This window comes from Ursus arctos, unplaced genomic scaffold (genome assembly GCF_023065955.2).
Source record: "Ursus arctos isolate Adak ecotype North America unplaced genomic scaffold, UrsArc2.0 scaffold_13, whole genome shotgun sequence".
Taxonomy (NCBI): Eukaryota; Metazoa; Chordata; class Mammalia; order Carnivora; family Ursidae; genus Ursus; species Ursus arctos.
This window is the reverse complement of record NW_026622797.1, coordinates 15,017,901-15,039,630: the sequence shown is the minus strand read 5'-3', so window position 1 is coordinate 15,039,630 and position 21,730 is coordinate 15,017,901. Positions and strand designations below refer to the sequence as shown.

The 21,730-nt window shown below is 44.1% G+C and overlaps 1 protein-coding gene across 1 annotated transcript in view; it reads left to right on the top strand.

The window, feature by feature from the left end:
• The window catches only part of AKAP12 (A-kinase anchoring protein 12), a 93,454-nt gene that overhangs the window by 43,308 nt on the left and 28,416 nt on the right, over positions 1-21,730 (top strand). The window contains exon 2 of the mRNA XM_026505052.4: positions 10,448-10,562. Coding sequence (XP_026360837.3) covers positions 10,448-10,562 — 115 coding nt within the window. The remainder of the gene's footprint in view (positions 1-10,447; positions 10,563-21,730) is intronic.

The window sequence follows — 21,730 nt, the reverse complement described above, 5'->3', positions numbered from 1 at the left end:
AGAGGAAGAAGCAGGCTCATATCGGAGGAGCCTGATGTGGGGCTCGATCCCATAATGCTGGGATCACGCCCTGAGCTGAAGGCAGACGCTTAACCGCTATGCCACCCAGGCGCCTCTATATTTTTTTAAAAGATTTTATTTATTTGAGAGAGTGAGAGTGCACGCGGGGGGAGGGGCAGAGGGAGAGGGAGAAGCAGACTCCCCACTGAGCAGGGAGCCCGCTGCTGGGCTTGATCCCAGGAAGCTGGGATCATGACCTGAGTCGAAGGCAGATGCTTAACCGACCGAGCCACCCAGGCACCCCAGTCTTATTTTGTCAAATTTTAATTTTTATGTTTTATTTGCTTATCTTAAAACCAATACAAGATATGTTGTCTGCACATCGGTCATTATATACCTAATAGTTGAAGACTCTATAAAAGAATGTGACCACGTTATTATTGTCCGACATTACAGAAATTGACAACTTTTTTGGAATCTTAAGAAAACCTTTATAAATTATTTTATCATTCTTCTTTGTGTTAGTTTTATTTCTGCATCTCAGAGGTGGACTGTCCTTGAGCCACCCCGGTGGTTTCATACCCAGACGGAGTGTCTCTAAGGCTAACTTGTTAGAAAGCTCGGCTGTGTAAGGAAAGGCGTAGAGGGATTAAAGAATTCAGTCCAGTTAGCTCACAAAAATTAGGGCTGTGGCTCATCTAAAATTTATATAAATGTGCGTTAGCGATGGAGTCATCAGTTTCTACATTTAGCCTTCCGCTTATTTCTAGAAATTTTAAAAATAGTTTGGGAAATTCTCTTTGCGCTTGTGTTTAAATAAAAGAGAGGGCTGAAATAGTTTCACCATATTCAGTTGTGCACTGTTCGGACAGTGTGGTTCTAGATCGAATATGCTGTTTGGAGCTATGGTTGTTGGCTTATATAAAATAACTCTTCAGTCATAAAAATGGTCAATTTTTTTCTTTTTTTACTTTTATGTTAGATCTCCACCCAAAATGAGGCTTGAACTCACAACCCTCAGATCAAGAGCTGCATGCTCTACCAGCTGAGCCAGCCAGGTGCCCCCAGATGGTCAACTTTTGAAGCGGTGTTGATAGATGGGCTCCTTAATATCATGCAGCTCTGCGTCCGTGTCCTGGTGGGCTTCTGTGTCGTCTCTTTCTTGCAGCAGGATACCTGGCCTTTGCTACCCGAGGGTCAGACCAACCAGGAACGCCAGGCAGGAGGGCCTACATCTCCTGAGTCGTTGTTTCCTTGTGGCCAAGTCTGTCCCCAGGCTCTGGCCATCTTACTGTAGTGGTGCCCTGGTGGCTTGAGCTTGCAACCCCATTCGCGTGCGGGATCGGGCTTAGCAAGATGCATTCTCTGTACGCAGCTGTGTCTAATATTGTTGGGTCCCCTTGTCATTTCAAATCGAATGCCTCCTTCGACACCCTCCCTCCTCACTGCAAACACGAAAAATTTTAAAAGGTGGCCTTAGTATGATATAAAAATACTGAAGTAGAATACATACCTTGGTTTGTGCAGGTGGAGCGGGGCTTGAACAGTGGCTTCTGAGAGCTTTTCAGTTGAGAATGAGAACTTGCCCAAATACGATTCCATTTGAATCTCAAGCGGTCTAAAAACTGAGATGGTCTTAGTCCCCATTTATAATTGGGAGATTGAGCTCAGAGTGAGGGCTAATGGGAATGGAACCATCCTCTGGTCTCTGTTTCCCCCATACTTTCTGTGGTTAAAAACAAAACAAAACAAAAAACCAAACCAAACCAAAACAACAAAAAACCAACTCTGGTGTGTCTCCTCCATTTAGACCTTTATGTAAACGGCCTTGCCCCTCTCCTACCCAGACTGTGAGAAAATTAGAGGATTAGAAGTCTTCGTGCTAGATCTGTTGAGTGCAGAGAGTTGACCAGTCAGGCAAGAGTTCTTTCAGCTTTCACTTTAGAAGGGGAAACGGGCCTGGGACAAGTAGTTCCCTTTAGATCATAGTTGACAGTAGGTGGTATAATCAAAACAAGTATAATTTAGGTTAACACTTGACTTATTACAAACTTAACATGTGTCGGGGAATGTTCCAAATGTTCTGTGAGGTAGATAAAATGAATTTTTTACAAAGAAAGGGAGGTAGGAGAGTCTGAATAATGCACCCAAGGTCGCAGATCAGACCCTGTTTTCCTGGCCACCTCCCCTTTGCTGGCCTGGAGCCACCATGTTTTAGGCTAAGACAATGACTCGACCATCATGAAATGCTGAATTGAAGTACTTGATCTTGCCCCAGAGTACCCAGCCCTCCACTATGCTTCTCTGCCTGCCTCTGAGCCCACTGTGTCATTACCCTTGAGGAAGGAATATGGATTAGTTTGCATGAACAAATTCCTAGAATATGATTTCACTGCTGAGTTCTTTCTTTCTTTTTTTTTTTTTTTTTAACATTTTTTATTTATTTGACACAGAGACAGCCAGCGAGAGAGGGAACACAAGCAGGGGGAGTGGGAGAGGAAGAAGCAGGCTCATAGAGGAGGAGCCTGATGTGGGGCTCGATCCCAGGACTCCGGGATCATGCCCTGAGCCGAAGGCAGAAGCTTAACCGCTGTGCCACCCAGGCGCCCCTGCTGAGTTCTTTCTTAAAGCAATTCTGTTTTCCCATGAAAATTCATGTGACTGGTAGAAATTAGAATTACAATGCTTCACTGTAAAGCAAAATTTTCTTAGCTGCCTTTTGCCCATACTAAAAATAAGCTGAAACAAAATAACTTGCAAAGGAAAAGCTCTCCCACCACCCAGTTGTAAAAGGAATCGTGTTATGTAGGTACAGAACAGAACACAAAAAAAGTAGAAAAATACAGGGTATCAAATATTCATAGTTCCTTCCCCAGTGATATTTTGATACATTGCAATATTAACAGTTTGGTAATGTTGCTATTTTATGGTATGTTCTGGTATGTATTTGTAATCATTTTTGTAATCAGTTTCCTTTTTATTTTATTTTACTTTATTTTTTAAAATATTTTATTTATTTATTTGAAAGAGTGAGCGAGCACAAGCAGGGGGAGAGGCAGGCAGAGGGAGAAGCAGGCTCCCCGCTGAGCAAGGAGCCCGATGTGAAACTCGATCCCAGGACCCTGGATCATGACCTGAGCCAAAGGCAGATGCTTAACCAACTGAGCCACCCAGGCGTCCCTAGTTTGGGTTTTAAATTGACGATTACAACATAAAATACATCTCCATACTACTATATACACTTTGTATGTACTATTTTGAATGCCAACAAGATATGTTGTAATTATCCCTCAAACTTTGGATATTTAGAATTGTTTAAGTTTTTAAATTTTTAAAAAATCTTTTGCTTTCCTAGCTCTTACTCTTTTTTGCAGTGACCTTAACTATAGTAATTAAATCCATTTCATTAAGTAAAACATCCCCTCTTCTGTTCCTCACTTGTGTCCTAAAGGTTTATATCATGTTTAGACCTGGATTTTACAAAGCTTTCTGCTTAGATTAGTTTGAAATAAAAATGGTTACTTTATAAAAGAAGAGCAACCCTTTTGAAACCCATAATTCTGTTGGTTTTCTGTAAATGACCTCTAAATTAGAGGGAAAACCTTTTGCTTAAACATAACCCAGGCTGGTTGGTACTGTCAGGATGACTTGTGTTCTTATAGCCTGTGCCGTTTTTGTGAGACAAGTTTCCTAAGTTAGGAATTCTGCGCTTAAGAAATTCCGTACTGGGAACGCCTGGGTGGCTCAGTCGGTTAAGTGTCTGCCTTCGGCTCAGGTCATGGTCCTGGGGTGTTGGGATTGAGCCCCATGATGGGCTCCTTGCTCAGCAGGGAGTCTGCTTCTCCCTCCCCCTCTGTTCCTCCCCCCGCCCGTGCTCTCCTCTCTCTCTCTCTCTTTCTCGGTCTTTCTCTAAAATAAATAAATTTTAAAAACCTTAAAGAAAGAAAGAAAGAAAAACTCCGTACTGGGGCAGAATGCTCTCCCATTGAGGCCTTTTGTGCAGCTCAGGTCACCTGGGTCGAGTCCCAGCTTCCCTGCATCTTGGCTCAGTCCCTTTGGTTACAGTATCTCTCAGCTTTGGCGTCCTCACCTTCCTCAGCTGTCTGTAAAGTGGGGTGATGATAGTAGTTGCCTTAAGGCAGAAGGATAAATTAGCAAATGTATGTAAATCACATTTGTAAAATGGGTCCATAATACACATGTCAATATAAAAGGAGCCTTTGGTCACCTACTATAGAGCTGTGATATTCCTGGCTGGGTCTTGGTCAATATCTATATTTTATTTATTTATTTATTTTTTATTTTTTTATTTTTTTTTAAAGATTTTATTTATTTATTTGACAGAGATAGAGACAGTCAGCGAGAGAGGGAACACAAGCAGGGGGAGTGGGAGAGGAAGAAGCAGGCTCATAGCGGAAGAGCCTGATGTGGGGCTCGATTCCAGAACGCCGGGATCACGCCCTGAGCCGAAGGCAGATGCTTAACCGCTGTGCCACCCAGGCGCCCCTATATCTATTTTTTTTTTTTTAAGATTTTATTTATTTATTTGACAGAGATAGAGACAGTCAGCGAGAGAGGGAACACAAGCAGGGGGAGTGGGAGAGGAAGAAGCAGGCTCATAGCAGAGGAGCCTGATGTGGGGCTCGATCCCATAACACCAGGATCACGCCCTGAGCCGAAGGCAGACGCTTAACCGCTGTGCCACCCAGGCGCCCCTCTATATCTATTTTTTAAAGATTTATTTCAGAGAGAGAAAGAGTGAGCGAGGGAGTGAGCGGGGGAGGGGCAGAAGGAGAGGGAGAGAGCAAATCCTCAAGCTGACTCCGAGCTGAGCTTGGAGCCTGACCTGGGGCTCAGTCTACCAACCCTCAGATCAGGATCTGAGCCGAAATCAAGAGTTTGTTCACTTAACCAACTGAGCCACCCAGGAGCCCCAAGTCTTGGTCAATATTTTTGATTAAGGTGTGGCTGAGGACATTATTAATATGGTAATCACACTTGGAGATCATAGGAACAGAGGCGAAAACTCCATGAGAGCAGTTTGGTGCCTTGCTCAGATGATGAGAAAAGATTTGTGAATCCTGGAAAGCCAGGTTATTAGCAAGCTTTATAGCCCCACAATCTATGGATTTTAGGGTTCAAAGTATTTTCGCCTTTGCAATGATAAAAAGAGTAAAACGGAAACCATGCCTTCATTTGGGAATGTCAGTTATACCTCTCGATAAAAAAGAAAACTGTCTCTTCCCCGACGAAGGGCAAAGGGCAAAACGAGTCTACAAAGGCAGCATTTGTTAAAGACTTTGTGTAGTGTTATTACAGAGGTTTGTTCTTTTTTAAAAATGCTTTCATAGACCTTGGAGGGAGCTCCCGCCTTCCCTTCTTCCCTTCCTCCCTCCCTGTTAGTGCGTTGTTGTCTTATTCTAAACACACAAAGGAATTAAACATTTCTCTGTAACTTGGTTTTCCCACTTAAACTGGAGACCTCTACCCACCTCGGTGTCTCTGGATTTACTGCATTCCCTGCGATGCTGTTTATGGATTGTTTTGTACGTCATTGTTCCTATACCTGCGTAAGTATGTAAACCGTATCTATTACAATAGCGTGGTGATGGGGCGCCTGGGCGGCTCCCACAGCTAAGCGTCTGACTCTTGGTTTCGGCTCAGGTCATGATCTCAAGGTCATAGGATTGAGCCATGCGTTGGCTCTGTGCTCAGCGGGGAGCCTCCTTGAGAATTATCTCCCTCCACCTCTCTGGCTGCCTCCCCTTCTCCATTGCTCCCACGTGTGCACTCTCTCTCTCCCTCTTAAAAAAAAAAAAGGGAGTGGGTTGGAGTGGGTATGCACATCTAAATTGTTTATAGCTGTTTCCAAATTGCTCTCCAAAGACATTGTTTACTGATTTATACTCCGATTTCTATTTTCTTCTGTTTGACATTTTTAAAGGCCTGCATTTTTAAAGGCTTACCTTCAAAACGCTCCCTGTTAGAATGAAGAAAAAGACATCAAAGTGTTTTCTTTAGAACTTTTGTCAGAGATTTAAAATACCCCCCAGACGGGGGCGCCTGGCTGGCCGAGTCACAAGAGCACGCCACTCTTGATCTTGGGGGTCATGAGTTTGAGTCCCACGTTGGGTGTATTTATAACTTACATAATTTTAAAAAACTGAATAAAATTCCCCCCAGGTAATCTTTTTTATTCAGATCATTTGTGTGTGTGTGTCCTTGTCATTGACTTCTGGTTGTTCTTGCTTATATCTACTTACCAGTTCTGCTTGCTGGGTTTTGCCAGAATTGCGCTGGTCAGAGCCTCATTTACTGCCTTCACGGCAGGACTGTGGGGCCAGTCCCACCGGTGCCGGTCATGCAGTGAGGATGTAGACAGCGTCGCTTCGGTGGTGACAGAAGTTACTTCAGCAGGCTCATCTCCTCGACTCCCAGCATCCTGAGAGCGTCCAGGGCTCCTCTGTTTTATTCATTAACTCATTGAGTAAAGATCTGGATAATCCTGGGGCGCCCGGCTCGCTCAGCCAGTAGAGAGTAAGACTGCTTATTCTCGGGTTTGTGAGTGTGAGCCCCCTGTTGGGTGAAGAGATGACTTAAAGATAAAATCCTTAAAAAAGAAGGGTGCCTGAGTGGCTCAGTTGGTGAAACGTCTGACTCTTGATCTCTGCTCAGGTCTAGATCTCAGGTTTGTGAGTTCAAGCCCCATGTTGGGCCCCGCGCTGGGATGGAGCCTCCCTTGAAAAACAACAACAAAAAAAGCTTGATACTTCTACGGCTTACTCTGCAAAGGGGCTCAGAGCAAATTGTGGGCAGGTCTGCGGAGAATGAAGAGGAAACGAGAAGTCTGGTAGTTTTTCGGCAATGCTTTGGCTGCCATTTTGGATATTCTCTGTTGTTCTAATGAGAGGAAAGCACTGATTGACGCTGGAAGCATTGAGATTTCTTTTAAAGCTTGTTGAGTTGTAATGTGGTAATACTTTACGGGAATAAACTCTGGCTGACCCACTCAAAGGATATAAGCTTGAAAACATTAAGGGTTTTGATTTGCTCAGAAGAGGCGTTTAGGCTTTTTGAAGCACAAATCCAGTGGGAATCGAGGTTTTCTGGTGCTCACTGTATTTAAGTGCAGGGAGCGTGTCTTTCAAGTCTAATATCTCAAAAGTCAAGGTTCTATAACTGTATTTGTACAAGTGTAAAAGTAAGTTCAAAAGGGATGGGAAAAGCTGTGTGAAAGAATGGAGTAGACATTTCCTCTTTCTTTCTCGTTTGGAAACTTGAATCCTGATACTGCTTTCTCCCCTGAATTAGATGATGGCCCTCAGACCTCATCTGGCCCCAACATTCTCATTCCCTGTCACTAAGTTGTGTCCTTGCCTCTCTCTGTTCACCTGGGCGTAACTAATAAATAAATCCTTGTCTTTTGTGGGCATTTGAGAGAATGACTGAGGACCAAGCCAGATACGTATTAAAAAGCTTGTATTTCACGGGGCACTGTGGCTCAGTTGGTTAAGCGCCTGATTCTTGGTTTTCCACTCCGGTCCTGATATCAGGGTTATGAGAGTGAGTGCTCAGCGGGGAGTCGGCTTGGATATTCTCTGCCTCTGCCCCTCCTCCTTCAAATAACTAAGCTTCAAAGCATGTATTCTCCCTTTTCACAAATGTTTATGAATATATATATACAAAATGACAGGAAGGATTTTAATGTTAAATACAGTGGGTTTGGTTTCTTACAATTTGAGGTGACTTTAACTTACTGGTAACTCTCAGAAGTACCTGAATCTTTAACAATTATACAAATTATATAAATGGTTGGGGATGGGGGAAAAAAACCACTCTTTTTGTCACAAAAAAACCTGAATTATCCATTTACAAGGACACAAGAGATTTTGTAAATAGCGTCTCTAAGTGAAACACAGAATGGTGGGAATAATCTGAATATGGTTAGGGATGAAGCCCCATGTGTGTTGTGGAGGGTGGTGTGTCATGGGCTTTGAGTGCTCACTGGAGATACCACCTGTGGGGGTTTAAGCTTGGGTAGTCCCCTTGCATTGAGACCCAAGCTATGAATATAATAATATTGGCTCAAAACTCAGTTTTAATAATGGTCCCTGTCATTAATTGCTACCAAAGTTAATTCATCAACTGCCTTGTGGAAGTAGAGACAGTCTCCCTGTGGTCACTGGGGATAAGTAATCTGTAACTATCACACTTGGTGTATAAGGAGGGCTTGCAGGTGATCTCCGTTTTTAAGACTCATTTAATGTCATTTAATGTGCTTCGTTATATGTGTGTAACATTTAAGGGTAGAGGAAAGTTTATAGATTTTTCATGTTTAAAGACAGTTTGGCTTCCAATAAAGGTATCTTGAGTTTGACAATTCATAAAGAATTACGAGACCTTTTTCAGGAATTACAGAAATTTTCTAGGACTCTAAACTCTGTAAAACTTAAGACTTCTGGTTACTAAACGAGGGGCATAGTTTATTCCATTGAAAAATCGAGGCACTTAACCCTCTTTCTCACCATCCCCATTTAGTTTGCGGTATCATGGTGGCATACGCCAGCGTTTTTAAGGTTAGATTCATTGGCTTTCCACGGATCCCACAGTAATATGTGTTCCCTGCTTTCCTCCTCTAGCTCTTCCTCACGTTATTAATCAAATCTGAGCCTGATGTGTTCACATAACTAGTGATTTTTAGGCCAAATACTCTTAAACACTGACATTTTTGCTAATGGGCATTGTGGAGACCTCCCCCTCCCCTGCTTTTGTCTTTAGGTTTCATTTAAAGACTCTACCTTTCATATTTTGGTAAGAGAAGACTTAAAGTGGAAATGTAATCTGAGTATGCTGTCTAATAAAGAGACTCAGCTTGGGCATTTTGAAGCCAACTATTCCATCTGTGGAGTAAGTATTAAAGTACGGAGGTCTTATTTCAGGAAGCAGCTCGTGCCGTTGAAGGGCAGCTTTGCTGGGAGCTGGGAACAGCCAGGTGAAATCAATTTAGCTCGGTTCAAGTCTTCTGGATTGACTGTCTTGAACCTGCTGTCCCTTCAAGGCTCCGATCAAAGTTGGTGGCTTGGCCAGGCTGCTCCGTTAGCCTGGAAGCAGCATCGAATCGTGCCAAGTGGAATGCCGTGGCTTTGAGATTTCTTGGAGTAAGCGGGTCCGGGTATTATGGAATACTCTTAATGGCATTGGCATTTTGTCATTGTGCATAACAATATCCTTCAGCGATCTGTAAGGCCGTGGGAACACCCCGGAAGTCGTTGATGGTGACTGCTGGCCTTTGGGCCGGGGTGCCTCCCTTCTAGGCTGTGGGACCTGTGGTCAGCCAACCCCGGTCTCTGTGATCACGCTGAGTTGAGTTCCAGTGTCCTCCTCTATACAATGGAAATGCTACCACCTGCCCATGTTGGTTTTGATAAAACGAGAAACGTATGTGAACTGTAAAGCTTTGTTGAAATCCTTAGATTCCTAATGGTCATTATACTATTTCTGCCATAGCCTCAAAACTTTTTACCTATATTCTCAGGATTTACAAAATGACAGAAGGGTGTATTTATATGTCTACTGTTTTTGTAACTGAAAACATGAATTGCAGAGGGTATCCTCTGGGGCAGAGGACAACTGACCATTTAAATAATATTTTAAGGAAAAAACAATGACTCACAAAAGCATGAGGGACCCATCTCTTCTTTGTTGTCTTGTCTCACGGATCTTTGAACCAGAGGGTTCCTAATTCTCCTCCCTTGTCTGCTTCCCCTGTGCGCGTTCTCACCCGCCTGTAGTGTGGGAACTGCGGTCTAGCTTTATCCGTACTTCTCCTCTGTCTGTGACTGGCTCTGTGCATGCCTCTGTCATGAGCGTTTCCCTTATTTACATGTCTGTCCTTTTTCCTGAGAAGGACGTACTGTCACTTAGGTATTCTTTGGTCAAATATGCATACCCTGCATCTAATCAATCATAAGGAAACATTTTTTAAAGAAAAAAAATCTCTCTTTTTTTTAAGTAGGCTCCACACCCAACGTGGAGCCCATCCCTGGGCTTAAACTCAACGACTCTGAGATCAAGACCTGAGCTGAGATCAGCAAGTCAGTTGCTTAACCTTACTGAGTCACCTAGGTACCCTGAAAAAAAAAAAACCCAACAATTTTATAAGTCTGCTTTTCATAGTAGTCTGCAAGCTCAAAGGGGCTGGGGCCATGCCTGACTTACTCGTTGTATCTGGAATAGGCCTGGATGGTGGGTGTGGAGATCATGCCGGTGTTTGGATGAGTGAGTGGAAGAAGGAATGGTGTGCTCTTTTACCCCGATACAAAGCCCTTTCTGCTTGATAAGAGCTCCTGGGCTACCTTCTCTAAGGTAGCTTGGATCATTCAGACCAATGACTTAAATCTTGATCATCATTGAAAGTAAGTTTACATGGCTTTGTTTTCCCCCGTAGCTCCTCCAGAAGAATGGTCAGCTGTCTAGTGCCAATGGCTTAGCTGAGGAAGAAGAGTTCAGCCCCCAGGAGGGAGCCCTGAATGGCCAGGAGGAAGAAGCCATTGTCACAGATGGTAAGCACCTTTTCAGTCTCTGGGCAGAAGAAGTAGGGACTCTAGGGCTGACAACACCTGCTGTGAATGCACTGGAACAGTAACAACCAGGCTGGTTGGACCAGACAGTGTCCTACCTGGGGGAGGATGATATTGACAACAAAAGCAGTCCACTGGTTACAAAAGGAAGTATTTATCAGACCTTTTGGGTGGCCTCTACACTCAGGTATAGGAAATTCTGCCAATATTTGGGTATAGGAAGTGAAGTCACGTTTCTTCTTTCTTAGACATTTTCGTCTGGAACTTAGGTTGGTGGTGTTTTGTTTTGTTTTGTTTTAATTGTTGCCAGGTGGCAACTACTTGTCGGGTGTTGATGTGATTTCTTGTAGGAAACCCCAGAGTCATGGTTGCTTTAAGAGTCAGTATCTCTCACTCTGGCGAGTAGCCTGCTCCTCTTCCACGGATTTTTCTAGAAGTGTATATTTCCGGGTGCATGCCGCTCTTTGCCCAAACTATGATTTGCTGCATGTTTTCTAGCTCATGAGCCTAGAGGCCCTGTGGGGGTGCTTACTGGAAAGTGAATCACCACACTGTCACTAGTTCAGGTCAGCTCACGTGAGGTTGCAGAGACCACACATTAGGGTCAGAAGCAAGCACCTTGACCGGTAGACCCCCTTAGAGGCACCCCGGGTTGAAGAAGAAACGTCCTCTGTTCTTGAGTTCTTGTCTCTTCATTCCATTCATAAACAAAAGAGTAATTTGACAGCCACTATTGAAGATGCATAAAATGATATTTGGCGTGGAGTGAAGTGAGTTTTCTGTGCAATGTGAATAAGACAAATGAAGGGGAAAGTCCCAGGAGAGGAGACTGGCCATTGCCTTGGTTAAACGAGACCCTCCTAACATGTGGAACCTGTTCTCTTCTTGTTCAATGCCCCGTGGAGCTGCCTCAAGCCGCGAGCTGCTTTTGAAGTTGGTGGGAAGACTGATCTTTATGTAACACCACAGGCACAATATAAAGTTAGAAATACATACAGTCTCACAGAGGGAGGATTTGCATGACCTAGTGTGAAAGTTTCAAATCATCTCCACCAAAAAAATTGGAACGGCCCCAACTCAAATTCCAAAGTCCTGTGCTTTCTCCTTCCCCTGGCAACTTTTGAATCCAGTCAAGACCAGTCAAGCCACAGTAGGTCTGGAGCCTTCTCTGGCCAAGCCACTGTGCTCAGTGCTTCAGGGAAGATGAACAGACCGACAAACAGCCCACTGCTTACCCATTGCAGGCGAGAGGAAGCGGGTCTATAGAAGGGTATGCAAGATAAAGGGAAGGTTAAGGTTAAGACAGGGCAACATGGTGGGTATCAGATGAATTTGCAAGAAGTGAGAGCTGCTCTGAGTTCTGGTGGTGCAGTCATTTGAGGTGAGAGGGTGGGTAAGATCTGGGGACTGAGCGGGGAGATAGGGGTTAGATTTGTTGACGAGGGTCGCGGGCCACAGTGAGGACAGTAATAACAGCCAACACATTGCAAGTTTTTACTGTGGGTCCTGGAACTGTGCCTTTTGGGCATTATGGTCTTTAATGAGGTAGGTGATAGGGGTATCAAGATTCAAGCCCAGATCAGCAAATTACCAAGCACGAGCTCTTAACCACTGTGCCTTCACTGTGCTGGGCATGTCCACAGGCTTGTCTACTGGCACAATGTCAGCTGAGCGAAGAGTAGAATGAAAACCCAGAAAGGCAAGCGGGCTAGGTAACAGGGCTGTGGAAGCAAGTATTTGGTAGCAATGTGGGATCATTGACCTAGGCCACCAAGGGAGCCCCTGGTCAGGTAGGCTTCCTCTCTGATGCTGATGTATGTGATGGATAAGAGAAGGTAGAGAGAAGATAGAGAAGGAGCAAGGACGGGCCTTAGCAGAGGATTATTCCATGGTCTCCCTGAGCTGACCCAGGCTTCTGATCGTGGCCTTGGGGCTTTGAGCAGATAGCAAAGACCTCTTGCAAGAAGAGTGGTAATTAATATACCTTGTCCTTCAAAAGATCCTGAAAAGGCCTTGTCACCTCGGAAAAGACTGGTGGGTGTCCTAGGGCTGCAGAGGTCACCACCCCAGGCCCTGCCTTTAGGATGAGCTTTTAATGTTTCAGGCAGAACTGTTAATTCATGGGTTTATTAGCATCTGTAATAAGCTTGGTACACTTCTTTCTTCTCCCTTTTGCTTGCCTGGCATTGTAAACACACATACTTTTTCACGCTTTTTTTCCCTAAAGATTTATTTATTTATTTGAGAGAGAGAGCAGGGGAAGGGGCAGAGGGAGAGAATATCCAAGCTGACTCCAGCTGAGTGTGGAGCCTGATGCATAGGCTCGAACCCACGACCCGGAGATCACGACTTGAAACCAAGAGTCGGATGTTCAACTGACTGAGCCACCCAGGTGCCCCTTTTCATGCTCTTCTTTTGACTACAGTGATGGCCTATGGTTAGATTTTATGGTTGTTTCCAGAAATCCCTTCTTCACAGAAGCTTCCTAGGATGGAAACGAAGGCACAATTTGGTATGTAACACTTAATCGTAGGGTTGTGGGGACCTTGGGTTCTCCTGTTGTCCACATCAGTAAGAGTAGAGCTGACCCATCTTCTTCCCTGGGACGATTGACCAACGGCGGGATACGGTCCTGCCCTAGGTGGGTCAGTTCATGGGAGAAAACTATGAAATTCCTGCTAGAGGGTTTTTAATTTAAAGTGTCTGGCTGTATTTACACAAAGCCAGACATGAAAATATTGTCCGGCCTTGACTTGTTTGCTTTCTTTCTGAAGCCAGACATACTGGTAATTCAGAACCAATTCTCTTCCTATAATGAAAATGGATTCCTGTTTCCTTGTAAACTTTCCTCAAGTGACAGAGGAAAGGAACAGCCTCCTAAGTAAATATCTTCTAATCTGTGCATCAGTGAGGCGCCTGGGTGGCTCATGGGGTTCAGCGTCTGCCTTCAGCTCAGGTCATGATCTCCAGGTCGTGGGATCGAGCCCCACATTGGGCTCCCAGCTCAGTGGGGGAGTTTGCTTCTCCTTCTCCCTCTGCCCCTCCCCCTGCGGGTGCTCTCTCTGTGTCTCTTTCTTTCTAATGAATAAGTAAAATCTCTAAAAAAAAAATAATCTGTGCATCAGGGTTACATGCGTATACAAGGATTTCGGAGAGGACTTGAAGATTCTGTAATTCCACAGGCCATCTTTTAGAAAGTACACAATCAGGGTTGAGAACAAATAAATATTAAAATGAGAAAAAAGGGGCGCCTGGGTGGCACAGCGGTTGGACGCCTGCCTTCGGCTCAGGGCGTGATCCCGGCGTTGTGGGATCGAGCCCCATATCAGGCTCCTCCGCTATGAGCCTGCTTCTTCCTCTCCCACTCCCCCTGCTTGTGTTCCCTCTCTCGCTGCCTGTCTCTATCTCTGTCAAATAAATAAATAAAAATCTTAAAAAAAAAAAAAAACTACTTCTGTAGAACAGCAGCCTTTTCCCAACTAGAACGTTCTTTCATGTCGTGCTATTTCCAGCGTTCACAGGGGTCGTGCAAGTGCCATTAGTTTTGTGGAAAATCTGCTTTTGTTGAAAGATTTTTAAAAAGCCCCCTATAGTCTGTGGCCTGTGGATGTTCTATGAGTTAAGTGCCTCAACACAAATGATTTTAAAATATTACATGTTGGTCCAGGTCCAATTTCATATTTAGAACTTCTGCAAATTAAAATTTTCAGATTGATAAAAAAATTTAACTTTAGTATCTGTTGCACACATTTTTTTCCCTAACAGATGGGAAAATTCAATATTACAAAATCAAAAAATTATAAGACCTTCTGTATTTGGATACTATATAATTTTAAAGATTTTGGGGGGGGTGGTGGGAGAGGGAGAAGCAGGCTTCTCCCCCTGGGGTGCCTGGGTGGCTCAGTCCTTAAGCTCAGGGTGTGATTCCAGGGTCCTGGGATTGAGCCCCACGTTGGGCTCCCTGCTCCACTGGAAGCCTGCTTCTTCCTCTCCCACTCCCCCTGCTTGTGTTCCCTCTCTCGCTGGCTGTCTCTCTCTCTGTCAAATAAATAAATAAAATCTTTAAAAAAAAAAAAAAAAAAAAGGAAGAAAAGGAGGAGCAGAGAGCCGGATGTGGGGCTCGATCCCAGGCCCTGAGATCATGACCTGAGCCAAAGGCAGACACACTTAACCAACTGAGCCACCCAGGCGCCCCTGGATTATATATATATATATATATATATATATATATATATATATTTTTTTTTTTTTTTATTAAAGTACCCACTCAACTCCTAGGCATGTGCAAATGCACAAGTGATTGTCCGATCTTAATAATTTGAATTTATCATTTACAAGGCAGTTATTTGTTTCTTTTTGAGATTTGCCTCTCTGCAAAGTAGACACAGCAAACATGACAAAGCAGGTGAATGCCACGATTCCTCCATCTGCATAGGTCACATTTGTTTGTGTGAGCACACGATAGTCATTTCCTTGGTTTTTAAATTTTTGTTCATACCCACACACAAAGTAATAATACATTTTTGTTTACATGTGCTTTGTACTATTTGCATACCCAGAGTGAGGACATTGACCCCGGCAGCAGTGCAGCTGTTGTGCTGCGCCGCCCTCGGCACTTGCCACTCTGGGGCCAACTGCATTAAAAGTAGCAGCCAGCAAACCAGGCGGACAGGTTTGTTATGCTGATGGGCGTCGTGAGGAGGAGGGCACCGGGGTGGCTCAGTCGCGTAAGCATCTGATTTTGGATTTTGGCTCAGGTCATGTTCTCAGGGTCCTGAGATTGAGCCTTACCTGGGATTGTCCCCGCTCAGCAGGAAGTCTGCTTGAGATTCTCTCTCTCCCTCTCTCTTTGCCCCACCCCCCACTCTCTCTTTCCCTCGCAAAATAAATAAATAAACAAATCTTTTAAAATATGGTGGGGAGGTTCACTACTACAAACAGGAGGCAGTCCTGGGGAAAACCCTCTCAAGTCCCAAGAAAAATTTTAAGAACAGGAAAACCCCCAAATGTTGTCACTTAAAACAGAAGTCTTTTAGGGAATGTGTTTCTTACATTCTGCAGGATTCCACTTTTCCTACATCTGGATCCTGTCCCCCAGATACGGTAACAGAAATGGCCTTGCTCAGCTATCTAGAAGCTTAATTTGCAACATTAGGGAGAATTTCATTTTCCTCATGGTGCTTAATGTCACTGTCTTAGCTTTTATTAAATTTGCTGTTTGAAACCTACCAGATTCTGGTGTTTAGTGCCTTTGGGATATGGAGAGGCCAAAAGGTTATTTACTGCCAAATGATCAAACCCTCCCTGTGGACCTTGTTACCTTCCAGAAAAGCCGTTCTGGAGTTACTAGTAGTTCATTGCTTTTTGATCATCTAATACGTTTATCTGGACAGTGAGTACCTAAGATCCTGTCCAGGTCTCTGTTAGAAGATGGACCCCCCCCCCCCCATACATGTTCTTCTGTGAGAGGCTGCTCTCTCAACTGTGAAGAAACACACGATTCAGTCACTTTGCTATTTTAATTGGTGACATAATTGGTACCTTGTTAGTGTTCTCATGAAAACATACATGCCTGTTGCCCCGATGACTACCCTCCATTCCTCCTCTATTTTTTCCCCCACATCGTTCGTCAACATGCGGCGTGGCTCACGTCTGTCTCTTACCTCCAACTCTGCTAAAATACAGGAACTACAAGGGCAAAGATCTCGTGGGCTGACTCGGGAGGTCTGTAAGGTGTCTGTACTGAATCCCCCACGTCTGAACCGTGTCTGGCACATAGCAAGTGCTTAACAAATGCTTGAATAAATGAAGAGTTAAGAGTTAACAATATGGCCTTTTTTGCTCACGGGAGAGGAGCATCTGTTAGCGTTTCACGTTTGTATCATTTCCGCGTGGTTAAATACCACAACTTTACAGATTTAGCCCCGGCCCCCTTCCCTTAGGTGCCTCAGCACTGGCCAAGCTGGGTCCTTGGCCGCACACCCTGCTGTGCTCTCACAGGTGCTTGCTATAGGTTATCCAGGTGCTGCCTGGGAAGGTGAAGTCAGACCCTGACCTGCTCAGGAATGCTACCCAGTGTGAGCGCTCAGTCGACAAAAGAGAGCTCCCCCCACCCCCGCTTTGGTATTTCGAATACAATATTATCGCACGACATTTTCCCAAGCTGTATCCTGTTTTGTAATGTTTTGAAAACTAGGGAGAACACTCATAAAATAACCCTTGAACATCGGCAGGAGTACTGGACTGTGCAGTTTCTGGGAACCAGTTTTTATTCATTCCTCCGCTCTGCAGGAATGTTTGTAGCGTTCCTCTCTGACATTACTTATGTCATTGACAAATTTCTGGTAACAAATAACTATTGCTTTCATCTTTAAAGAAACAGATTTATTTTTTTAGTAATTAACAGCTAACCTATACAGAGAAGAATTTCTCCCTCGATCTATATTCAAGTCTGGCAGTCCAGGGAACCTTCATTTTTCCTTCTAACTTGAGAAATGTTGGGGGTATGGGGAAAGAAGATGGACTCCTGGTCCTCCGTCCCTTTTATGCTCGGTTCATTCTAGGGGACAAAACCACAGGTAAGGCTGCTGTAGTCACTTTCTTTGTGTGCCCTTGAATTGAATCTATCCCTTTATCTCGCTGACCATAAGTTTTCATTTGTAAAATGAGCATCCTTACTCATCTCTGAAATTCTAGGACTGAGGAACATCCGTATTGCTAGTAACATGAAAACCGAATGATGGGGTAGCCGTTGAAGACACCCCAGTGACCTTGGGCAGGTGGCAATCTGCCTGGTCATTTCATTATGCCTTTTTGTAAAAACACTTCTTTTTAGTCTGATCTCAAAAGTCATCTTTTTTTTTTTTTTAAGATTTTATTTATTTATTTGACAGAGATAGAGACAGCCAGCGAGAGAGGGAACACAAGCAGGGGGAGTGGGAGAGGAAGAAGCAGGCTCCCAGCAGAGGAGCCTGATGTGGGGCTCGATCCCATAACGCCGGGATCACGCCCTGAGCCGAAGGCAGACACCCAACCGCTGTGCCACCCAGGCGCCCTCAAAAGTCATCTTCTAGATTTGGGGCACCTGGCTGCCTCAGTGGGTAGAGCATGCAACTCTTGATCTCGGGGTTGTAAGTTTGAGTCCCATGTTGGGTGTAGAGAGTACTTAAAAATTAAAAAAATTTTTTTAAAAAGTCGTCTTCTAGATTTGAAGTTTTAATTCAATGACAAGTTCAAGAGGGACAAATTTATTCAAGAATGTCTCAGGTATAATATAATCGTTTAGGTAAGAAAGAAAGCCAAATAGCTTCATAAATGTGGCTACAAGGTAACATACCTCTCCCCCTGTATGGGAGATTTAAAGCATGTAATAGCATTGGTTATGGGCCCCATTCAGTGATAGATACCGATAAATACCATCTCTGTTTGCCCTGAAGACTGTCATTCAATCTTAAGCGACTCCGAAAACTCACCTATAAATAGCTATGGTTTTGAGGCTACTCCAGTCCACTGAGCAGGGTGAGTGTTCCGGCCCCTGTGACGATGCCCGTAGGTGAGGTGGTCTGCAGGCTGGTCTGTGTTACGTAGCAAGCTTCAGACCCTTTCCCTTGGAGGGACTGAAGTGGTCTAAGGCTGCTGGTTCTTTGTGACTAAGCCGTAATGGAAACAGTAAATTTTTTAGCTATTGCATTTACTTGACAGGTCTTTTCTCAGACTGACTCATCCTTAAAACAGTTCCAGTTTAGGTTCACCTGGCTGGCTCAGTCGGAGGAGCATGTGACTCTTGATTTCAGGGTCGTCAGTTCGAGCCCCAGGTTGGTGAGATTATAAATAAACTTTAAAAAAAAATTTTTTTTTTAATCTAATTTCACCTAATGTAGCGACCCCCGCAATGGTTCCAGCAATGGTACGTTCTAGAGCATAATGCCCGTGTATTATATAAATAATGATGCTTAGGTAATCTGGGTTTAAATTCTGCATATTTTTAGGCTATCAGTTGAGTCTGATATTCTTGAGTACCACACTTCTGAGTTTTCTTTTTTTTTCTCATTCAACATTTATTGAGAGTAGTATAAAGTCTTCATAAAAGGTATCTTTCCCCCGAAATCATTAGCTTCAGAGTATCTCAGCTGATTACTGTTTTTTTTTTTTAATTTTTTTTTTTTTTTGATGTAGCTTTTCCACACTTTGCATTTTTACAGACTGCTTTTGTAGTTAACATGTCAGTGCAGTGTGACTAGTTCTAGGCAAAATGTAATTAATGGGGTGGACTGGTTACTTTCACATGTCTGAACGTGCAGTGTTCAGACTCACAAGCGAGCACAGGGCAGTTATCCTGCTATATTCGTTGGCTAGAGCTGCCACAATAAGATGTCACAACAGGTGGCTTAAACAACAGAAATTTATTTTCTCCCAGTTTTGGAGGCTGCAAAGTCCAAGTTCAAGGTGTCAGCAGGTGTACTTTCTCGGAGGCCTCTCCTCAGCTTGTGGCTGGCCACCGGCTGGCTGTGTCCGGTCATTCCCCTACATGTGCGTATCACTGGCCTCTGTGTGTTTCAGTCTCCTTTTATAAGGATACCTGTCATTAAAAAAAAGAAAAAAGTGGCGCTGGTGCCTGGGTGGCTCAGATGGTTGGGCATCTGCCTTCGGCTCAGGTCATGATCCCGGGGATCCTGGGATCGAGCCCGAAATCAGGCTCCCTGCTCAGTAGGAAGCCTGCTTCTCCTTCTCCTCTGCTGCTCCCCCTGCTTGTGCCCTCTCTCCCCCTCTCTGCGTCAGATAAACAAATAAAATCTTAAAAAAAGAGAAAGGATACCTGTCAGGTTGGATTTGACCCACCATAACGGTCTCTTTAACTTGACCCCCTCTCTGAATACAAGCACATTGTGATGTGCTGGGGGGTAGGGCCTTCAACGTCTGAATTTGGAGAGGGCACAGTTCAGCCCAGGACACCTGTCTGCATGATTGGCAGAACTGCAAAGTCAGGGTTCAGTGGCCTTAGTGGACGGGAACTTAGAGGTGGTCTAGACCAGGCTCCTGCCCCCCATGCAGGAGGCTCTTCTGCCTAAACACAGATTTAGGGAGTTTCTCCATAACAGGAAGCCAGTTACTCCACCTTAGGGAAAACATGCCTCCCCCCAGCTGTGCTGCCTTCTGGAGCTGTATAGAACAAACTCAACTCCCTTTTCCACAGGGTGGCCCTCTAAGTATTTGAAAACATTGATCCTGTCTTTTCCTTTAATCTTTTCTCCTCTAGGCAAAACATTGCCAGAGAAAATAAGCCGTCTCCCATTTAAAGAGAAATGCCAGGGGCTTATTATATATTTTGAGTGTGAATGTGCTTGATGGAAGCTTGCCAAGTATAACTGGGTTTCAATTTCAATATTCCCGCCTTTTAAGAATCGTTAAATTTCTCCAGCTCTTTCGAATGTGAGAACCTAGTTGGCTCTCCATCAAGGACTACGTACCAAAAAAGAATGGCTTCGAGAGGAGATAAGTACTTGGATGGAGAAGCATATAAAAGAGGCTCCGTATCAGGGATGTTGCTAAATGAGCCGAAGCCAAGTAGGGTGAAGAAAATGTCAATGTACTTCGATACATATTTCTAGTGTTGGAATTATAGTCACTCCTTCAGCGTTCACTCACCAGGATCCTCAGCACACAGCCAGCACGGTGGGCTAAAGACCAGAGTAAGATCATGTCCACTTTGCAAATAATTGCCTGTCACGAAGAAATTGAAGATGCTTTCCTTTCCACATTAGTAGCTTTCCGCCGAGCCCAGCTTGGTGGCCTCATTGTCTGAGCTCGGTGAATGAACTTTTTACAAAAGAGCAACGTTTTCCTCATGTGTGTCAAATTTTTGGCCTTAAACACACACCAGTTGTGTTCATTTTTCCATTCATTACTCAAATGCATTAGGATTCTCGAAGTGTCGTCTTGATACATGGATTGCTGTGGGAATCTGATGCTGACCAGCTTCTTAATCCCTCGGGTGGCTTATAGTGTCCTTTCTGTCCTAAAAATCTTCTGAAAATCTTACAGTGATAGATCTCCTTGTGACGCCATTTATCACATGCTGGGTTCTTAGGAGTTCTTTCAGTCGAGAAACCCATGCCCTTCACTTCTGGGAAATTATTTCATCCACTCCCCTCTTTTTCTTTGTTCTCTTTTTGGAATTACTATCATTCAGATTTTAGACCTTCTGGAATGGCCCTCATTAAAACTTTTTTTTTTCTCTATTATTTATCTCTTTGTATTTGGCTCTATTATCTGGGAAAATGTCCTAAAAATTAGATTTCATTTCATTATTTTGTTTTTAATTTCTAAGAACTGAGTTTTTTTCCTAAACATTCATTGTTGAAATATCCTGTTTTTTTCTTGGCTGCATTATCTTTCTTTCTTTCTTTCTTTCTTTCTTTTTTTTTTTAAAGATTTTATTTATTTATTTGACAGAGATAGAGACAGCCAGCGAGAGAAGGAACACAAGCAGGGGGAGTGGGAGAGGAAGAAGCAGGCTCATAGCGGAGGAGCCTGATGTGGGGCTCAATCCCGTAACGCCGGGATCACACCCTGAGCCGAAGGCAGACGCTTAACCACTGTGCCACCCAGGCGCCCCTGCATTATCTTTCTGAGGATTGCTTTGAAGGTTTATTCTCTGCATTGCCTGTCTCTTCCCAATTGCTTTTTTGTCTTTCATAATAGGTGTTTTCGTTACGTACCTGATTGGGGGCTGGTTTGTCATGTGTAAAAATTGGTTGGGGGGGGGCGCCTGGGTGGTTCAGTCAGTGAAGTGTCTGACTCTAGATTTTGGCTCAGATCAAGCCCCGTATCAGACTCCATGCTGGCATACAGGCTGCTTAAGATTCTCCCTCTGCCCCACCCCCCTGCTCCTGTATGCTCTCTCTCTCCTCTTTCACTCCAAATGAATGAATAAACAAATAAATAAATAAGAATAAAAAATAAGAACTGGTTGGGGTCTGTGTTACTGGGGCAAGGTGGCCATCCCTGGATGGTGATCTGTTGATGTTAACATGTCTATTCTTGGGCTGGTGCAATTCCCCCAAGAAGACTCTTGTTTCCTGGAGTATTCAGGCTCATTTCTGGAGCCTCATGAGGGAGAGAGTCTGGGAGTGGGGTGCGTAAATTCCTCT